At 45.9% G+C, this 7961-nt stretch overlaps 1 protein-coding gene across 2 annotated transcripts; it reads right to left on the bottom strand.

Annotated features, from left to right (window-relative positions):
- Positions 1–4984, bottom strand: MAMLD1 (mastermind like domain containing 1). Of its 2 annotated transcripts, none has more exons than XM_066640104.1 (3): positions 4831–4984; positions 2905–2983; positions 1–1839 (listed from the first exon to the last, which is right to left on the bottom strand). In XM_066640104.1, the coding sequence occupies exons 1-3, from the start codon at positions 4900–4902 to the stop codon at positions 806–808; spliced, it is 1185 nt and encodes a 394-aa protein (XP_066496201.1). In that variant the 5' UTR covers positions 4903–4984; the 3' UTR covers positions 1–805. The 2 variants fall into 2 exon arrangements, with proteins under 2 accessions (XP_066496201.1, XP_066496202.1); XM_066640105.1 differs by having other exon boundaries at positions 1–1836.
- Between the last annotated feature and the right edge of the window lie 2977 nt (positions 4985–7961).

Here is a 7961-nt window from a genome sequence, read left to right as displayed (position 1 = left end):
ATATATATATATATATATATATATAGTGTTTGAGGAGATTCAGAAGCCCTTCTCCTCTGTGCCTCATTCACACAGAGGAGTAGGGACTTGATTCTGGATTCCTTTAGCGAGAACTTGCATGTGTGAATCAGTCCCGTGTTGACAGCAAGGCTGAAAGAAGAGTGGGAAAAGGTATTTGGTGCCATTGAGCAAAACCCTTGCCAAAAATGAGGTACTTTTCGTTTGCAAAGGGGTTAATTCCTGGGTGGGAATCACGCCTGATTTTGTAAGATCAAAATGGATTTTTAATCGAGTTGATCAGTCACACAGATGTGTATGGAACGAGGAGCAGGGAGTATCGGGCGAATACAACAGTGCACTCTTCCTGTTCATTCCGTTTGCCAAGTCACCCCTGTTTTGCATGTTATGTCAAAAACATAAAATAATTGATGCTGTAATACACAGTATTACTGAAACTAACAATAATATTTGCATATTTAGAACAAGATGTAATTCAATTCCTATAATATAACAAAAAAAGAGAGCGTAAGAGTAGTCTATAGGGTATTTACAAAGAGTCCAGCAAAGAAGTATAAATACTTCCATATTTAATGTTTAGGAAAACATAATTTACAAAATATTCAAATATATACACAGCTGTTTGAAAAACCTGGGAAGGGGCAGGGGGGAAAGTGAAGCACTACGCAGGGCAAGCTCGCTCTTTCGTCACTGAAAGATGGGGGAGGATCTGTGTTTTCAATGTGTCTTTTTGTCCAAAGTCCTGCACAATTTATTTACATGTTTGTCCGCCTCCCCCCCCCAAGAGTTACACGTGGCCAGAGCTCTGAATGTGCTGCCCCAAAATGTCATCTATCATTGTCAAATTATTTAGCCAGTCTTCGTCTGTGCTGCTGCCGCCTCCACCACTGCTATTCTTCATAAGAGAGTCAATAAAGTCAGCCTCCGTGCAGTTCCCAGGCAAAATGGTATTGCTCTGCTGAGTCACGAAGTCGTACTGCGGAGGAAGTTCAGAGGCGGCATTCATCCTACTGAACGAACCCGATGGTTGGCTGGTGGAGCCAGGATAACTTGGTGGGCCAACCCCCTGGGCGGGACTGAGCTGGTTAAAACTGGACACGCCTTGTGGCATTGATTTCATAACATTCATTGCAGCTGGCAAAGGTCCTCTGGTTAAATTGTGCCTCAGGGGCTGATTATTCAGAGTGCCCAAGCTCTGGTTGGACTGTCCAAGATTGACTTTTTGCATCTGCCGGGCCTGGACTCCGGGAGCAATCTGATTGGGCGGTGCCACGGCCTGATGGGAAAACTGTTGACCTGGGATAGTTGGCCTCAGGTTTTGTTTGGAGAAGAGAGGGTTACTGGCAAATTGCTGCATGCTGGCATCCATTTGGGTTTGGTTTGGCATCCTTGGGACTCCCGTCGGTGTCCACATCTGTGCTGACGAGTTGGAGTAGACACTGGGAATTCTGGGCATGGTGGGTGGTCTCAAGTGCTGCTGGGCAGAGGAGTGATTTGCCAGGGAGCCAGCAGCAAAGCCAGGCAATGCCATGCCCGGCCGGGCTACGTGATGACTGTGGACCGGCTGGCACCCCGAACTGATGCCCAGGGAGTTTTGGCTTGGCCGAAGCGGGAGACTAAAATCAGAATTGGGTGGGAACATCCCTGGCTGTTTGCCAGAGTTGTGCGGAATCATCACCATCCCCCCGCTGTTCTGGTTCGCGGCAGCTGGAGTGATCCCAGAGGCCAAGGTGTTCTGCAAGATCCCTTGTGCAGATGGCATCATGCGATGGTTAGGGGGAGGTGTCTGCATAGACTGGCTGCAATCGGTCTGGGAGACTGCTGAGTAAAGAGGAGGAAGGCATTAAAATAAGGACGCATATGGGCTTCTTCAGAGAACTGTGGATCCTGCACTCATCTTTTAAATTCTTTAAGCAGAATACAGCATACAAATGACTTTGATTTTGTTTTTGATTTGGTGTCCCTTTTAACCATCACAACCAAAAACCATCACAAAAATTAGCCCAAAGTTAGCTCTTTGCTAAAGACAAAGCTGTGTCCATCTGATTAACGCTCCAAACTACTGAATGTGCCAAAGCACCAAGTCACACCAAGTGCAGATTTCATACATTACAACGTTTGCTGAACAGACTTGGGTGGGGGAGAGAATCAGGATATGAATGACTACCCCCACATTAAGAAAAAGAACTTGCATGTAGAAAACTAGCTTGTCAGAGTCAAGGCCAGCCTAGAGTCCTTCTCCCTGACTGCTGCTCTTCCTTTCAGTGGCAAGAGTGGAAGAATTCCTGGGCTAGTATTTCAAAGTACCTTTCAAAACTCAAATTTAACTATTAAAATGCAGATTTCTGGCTGGATTTCAATGATTTGAGGATTTAAAGAAACAAACTTCCACAAGAGAGACAGTTGAAAGTGAAAGTGAAATCTGCCATCAGCATATATGATCCAACTGATTTCAGGTGGATCACTGCAAAATTTGAAATGGAGGCTCCGAGTGCCTTTAATTTATCAGAAATCTGCATTTCTGCTGCATCTTGCAAAAGTCAGGTATGTATGCCACACAAATTCAGTCTTGGCTCTACGGAATTCCACTTGCAGAATCCACTGAACTCACCTGAACTCTTTTCATTTCACGAGCCTCTCTTGTTAAAACAACAGTCCTGCTGAAGCCCCTAAGCAATGAAGGGCACCCTGGACTTTTAAGGGTTCAATCCTATTCTATCTGAGCGCCGGCACTGAGCTCCATCCATGCCGGCACTGGATGTCATAAACGTGCCATAAAGCATATTTATGGCAGCCTCATATGGCACACTTCTAACTAGTATTTCCTTTAAAAATCCCTGAATTCAAAGTGGACTCAGGGCATTTGCCAGCCCTCTCGCTTCTTACCAGGGAACTGATTAATCTGCTGTCCGACGAAACTCCTTTGCTCCGACGCCACTCCCAGCATGCTGTGCCGCTGCTTTTCCTAGGAAACAAGAAAAACAAGAGTCACATCAGAGAGGCGTCGTTAAGTGGGGTCACTGCCAACTGGCAGGATCTGTTCAAGAACACTCATTGGGTGGGGCTGAGTATATTCTGTGCATGATAGGAAGGGGGGGTGTACGAAAGTACTTATTCTGCCCTCCAGCTACTGGCATCCAAACCCACAACAAAAATGCTTTAAAAAGGTTGCTGCCAATGTCTCTCTCTCTCTCTCTCTCTCATTCCTTGCAGACAGAGCTCCAGAGCAGTCCAGCACTTGTGGGATGAACTGAACAGCAACTGGAGCACACTCATATGTACTTGAAACCTCACTGTGTTAAGAGTTTAGAAAGCTGGGGATTTGGGGCCAGGAATAAAAAGGAAATAACATTTTGCTTTCTAAAACATGCCTCAGCCCAGGCAGGCAGAACTTCTGAAACAAGTTTCAGCAGAGAAACTTAAAAACTCCACTTAAAAAGTTTCAGGTAGCAGATGATGGGGGCGGACAGCGGACACATCTCCCAGAGATTCTGGAGAGTAACTGCCTGTTAGCCAGTATGAGGTTAAATGGGCTACTAGCCTCAGACAAAGTAGCTTCACATGTTCACTGGTCCCATAGAGATTAGGGGCGCAATCCAAACCAACTTTCCAGCACTGACCTAGCTGCAATGCAGCCCCCAAGGCAAGGTAACAAACATGCCCTTACCTTGAGGAGGCCCCCTTGCCTGCCTCCCCACTCCAGGATGCAGTGTACACCACGTTGGCACAGCTATGTCAGTGCTGGAAAGTTGGATAGGATTGCACCCTAAGTTATTGATCTTATATCCAGCAAATGAGCAAGAGAGGAGAAAAAAATGGCTTGAGTTTTCTGTTGGGAAGATAACCAAAGTAATCCAGTAAACAAAAGAAAGCCAGGGTGGTGTAGTGGTTTAGGAGATGGACTCAGATCTGGAAGATCCAGGTTCAAATCCCCCCTCAGCCATGAAGCTTCTTGGGTGACCTTGGGCCAGTCACTTTCTCTCAGCCTCACCTACCTCACAGGGTTGTTGTGAGGAAAAAAGGAGGGGAGCAGCTGTTTACACCGCCCTGAGCTCTCTGGAGGAAGGTCGGTATAAAAATGTGATAAATAAAAATGTGATAAATAAATAAACAATCCCTCCATGGACATATCATTGATGGTTCCCAGCTGGACATCTTTCTCTACTGAGAACATGGTCTCTACATCCCACCCATAACCCCTTTGATAGATGCGATACACACAAGTGTGCATTCAATTCCTGTCCACAGCAGAAGGGCTGATATTATCCTAAGAGAAGGAATCAAATGCTGCATTGGATTCAGGGTGGCTAGACACATCCCTGGACAGAAGTAGGAACTATTCTCAAGGTCTTCTCCAGGAAAGGATGGAGGGGAACAGTTTGATAATGGACCGGACTTAATGATAGTAAACACTAATCAATTACATTGGACTGAGATGTCGGTTTTGGGTGTACATATGATCTTTCAACCCTGGTTGACAGAGTCACAAAAATGGACAAAGCTAACTGCCACCTAACAAAGGCTGGAACACTGCAATGTCAGTGTGGCAGTTTGAACACAAGAAGCTGCCTCCCACAAATCAGACCCTTGGTCCATTGAGCTCAGTATCTTCTCAGCCGACTGGAAGAGGGTCTCCAAGAGTCTTTTCCCAGCCCAAGCTCAAGATGCTGCCAAGATTTGAACCCGGACCTTTCTGCATGTAAGGCAAGTACTCTATGGCCCCATCTCCTAAAATTAAGACCCATCACTTTACAGCCATCATTTAAGAGTCATCCCACATCGATAGCTTCCCACAGAAGCGAAGAAGCTAACCTGGAGCTGTTGTTGCCGTCTTATTATTTGCTGTTTGAGTAGATGGTTCCTCATTGTGTAACCGTTCACCATGGCTGGTGCAGGTGTAGACACCGAACCTGCATTTGGGACGGCACCTGGCTCCTGAAGCCTTGCAACAATCCCAGGGGTTTGGTCCTGTTGAGCAAGGCAGAAAAATATGTTTAAAACTTGAGCACAACACGGGGCATTTAGACACACAATCACATCATTTCCAAGGGGAACCAGGATCAACAGTTCTGACATTATATCAAAACGTATTTTGCCCAAACTACAGCTCAGAATCCAAACTGTGGCTTGAAAGTCCAAACAAACAATCAGGTACATTCCAAAGAGTTTGGAGTCCTTGGCTGCTCTTGTCTCTTTTCCATTCAGCAATCCCACCTCTAGGGGCAGTAACAGTCCAAGGATGGTTTGTCAATTCAGATATTGGGCCAAACCCTGCTAAACTTCCTGCATGGCTTGTTGTGATGTGTCCGAGTTAAGTCACTAAGGGTGCAATCCTAACCCCTTATGTCAGTGCTTTCCAGCACTGACATAAGGGCAGTGCAGCTCTGAGGTCAGGGAACAAACATTCCCTTACTTTCAGGAGGCCTCCATGAGTGACACCCAACTGCAGGATGCAGCACACGTCCTACTGGCACCGCTATGTCAGTGCTGGAAAGCACGGACATAAGGGGTTAGGATTGCGCCCTGAGTTCCTGTTTAGCAAGCAAGAGTGACGGATGTCATTGCAAGAAAGACAAGGCCAGTTGTTCTGATAAACCAGTGGCACTCAAAGTCAAAGACTGGGAATGCAATGCCTGGAGCGACCAGCACTTACAGTTCCAGTGCACCGCGGGACTTAATGTCCCCAGATTGGGATGATGCTCTGGACAGTCGTGTCTATGGTGCAATGCTTCCACGGGCATTGAGTCTGTATTTCTGTGACTACCTGGTGTATGAGGTCATAAGAACAGTCCCAGTGGATCAGGCCATAGGCCCATCTAGTCCAGCTTCCTGCATCTCACAGTGGCCCACCAAATGCCCCAGGCAACCAGGGGCATCCCACAACGCCCCTGTGAGTTTGCCACAGCACCCTTGGGGGCTGTGGCACATGGTTTGGGAACCACTGCCTTAGGCATACACTTCCTTTGTATCTGTAGGCACATAAAGTTTCAGTGCAAATCTATACATGCTTCCTTAGAAACAAGTTCCACTGTCTTCAGTGGCGCTTACTCTCAGGCAAGTGCGTATAGGATTACAGCCCTTATAACTTGGCAGCTTTTGGGCACTTATGCAAGCATGAAGTAGCATCAAAACGATGGAAAGCTACAGGATAGAAAAAGAGGGGAAAACCTCCCCATTGCATTCAAGGTTTGCTAACCTAGCCTGCTTTAGGCCAGCTCAATACCCTTTTCATGGTCTCACTTGAGGGGATCCAAGAAATACCGGTTCTTCCTGGATGCTGTCTGCAGACTGGAATAATACACCATATCCTCGCTCTGGTCTCATCAGTAATTACACACCGATTACAGACAAATTACACCACGCCTTAAAGTTGCAGGATCACTTGTACCCTTTAGACAGCACTGCTTATAATCTCACATGACACTCCAGAAAGCAAAACAGAAAATAACTCTCTTTCACAGCTCACAACAGGGAGTCACCTGTAATCTGCACAAAACTAGCAAGAGGTTCTTCAAAGTGTTCTTTTGGTTAAAAAGTAGATAAAACATTTAGTTACAGGGCATACTTTGCCAGGGAGAATGCAAAGTATTATCTAGAGCTGTGTTTCTCAAACAGTGGGTCAGGACCCACTAAGTGGATCACGAGCCAATTTCAGGGGGATTCCCATTCATTTCAATGCAATGATTTTCAACCTTTTTCATCTCATGGCACACTGACAAGTCACTAAAATTGTCAAGGCACACCACCTGTTTTTTGACAATTGACAAGGCACACCCACTGACAGCAGGAGCTCACAACCCCCAGTGGCCCTAACAACACACGTCCCTCCCCCAAACTCACGTGGCACACCTGCAGACCGTCCATGACACACCAGTGTGCTATGGCACAATGTTTGAAAATGGCTATTTTAATGTGTAGTTAATGTTTAATGTATTAGACTTGATGCTACTATGGTATGTGACAGCATTTAGGGAAGTGTTTCAGATCACTGCTTTTAACAGACTACTATTTATATGATTCTTACTGTGATAATTAATGGGGCTTACTCCCGGGTAAGTGTGGATAAGATTGCAGCCTTTGGGATGTTTAGAAACTTTTTAAAAATAGATCAGCAACTGCTTTGGAGTGTTAGGTGGGTTCTTCTTTATTTTGGATGAATTTTTAAACTTATATTTATTGTAAACTTTTCATTTACTTTATTTAGATATTGTTGTAAGGGAGGGATTAAAAATTTTTCCTGTTGCATGATGTCACTTCCAGCCATGACATCACTTCCGGTGGGTCCCAACAGATGGCCATTCTAAAAAGTGAGTCCTGTTACTAAAAAGTTTGAGAACCACTGAGCTAGATAAAAGAAAAGAGTCATTTTACTATTGCAAGAGGAGATCATTGCTTTGGCCACGGCTCATCTAAACACTCCTCGTGGAGGGAGGGGAGAAGCATTCCTGAAGCCTGTGGTAAGAGGGGGCAACTTCTTGTGTGAGTGAGCAGAATGGCTTGTGTTGGTCTGTTTGCAACTCCTCCTACAGCAAGCAAGAGAGCTGTGCTGAGTTACACAAGTGGAGGATACAAGAACACATGAAGTTGCCTTGGTCCATTGGTTGCCTTGGTCCATTGGAACCATTGCCTTGGTTCAGGATTGCCTGCTCTGTCTAGGTGTACTCATCCAAGGATTCAGGCAGGGATCTTTACCAGTCCTACCTGAAGATGCTCAGTATGCTCATACCTTCTGTATGTGAAAGTAAGCACTCCGTAGCAATGAGCTATGGTCCCTCCCCGTACTTTTGGCCAAGAATACATACCAGTCTGTTTCAAGAATACATGCAAGATTGTTTCCAGAAGATGATGCAAGCTGGACATTTGCCAGCCCCCCCCCAGCCCCCCCAAAATAGCAAAGGGCCCACACAGCCCCAACAGCACAGCCATTCTCATTCTTGATGGAC

Source organism: Tiliqua scincoides, chromosome 12, assembly GCF_035046505.1.
Source record: "Tiliqua scincoides isolate rTilSci1 chromosome 12, rTilSci1.hap2, whole genome shotgun sequence".
Taxonomy (NCBI): Eukaryota; Metazoa; Chordata; class Lepidosauria; order Squamata; family Scincidae; genus Tiliqua; species Tiliqua scincoides.
This window is presented reverse-complemented; position numbering and strand designations above follow the sequence as displayed.

Coding starts and splice junctions, on each gene's coding strand:
- MAMLD1 (XM_066640104.1), bottom strand. CDS start 4,902: ATGGTGAACGGTTACACAATGAGGAACCATCTACTCAAACAGCAAATA. Junction 2,984..4,830: donor GACGGCAACAACAGCTCCAG/GTTAGCTTCTTC, acceptor CTTGTTTCCTAG/GAAAAGCAGCGGCACAGCAT. Junction 1,840..2,904: donor GCAGATTAATCAGTTCCCTG/GTAAGAAGCGAG, acceptor CTCTTTACTCAG/CAGTCTCCCAGACCGATTGC.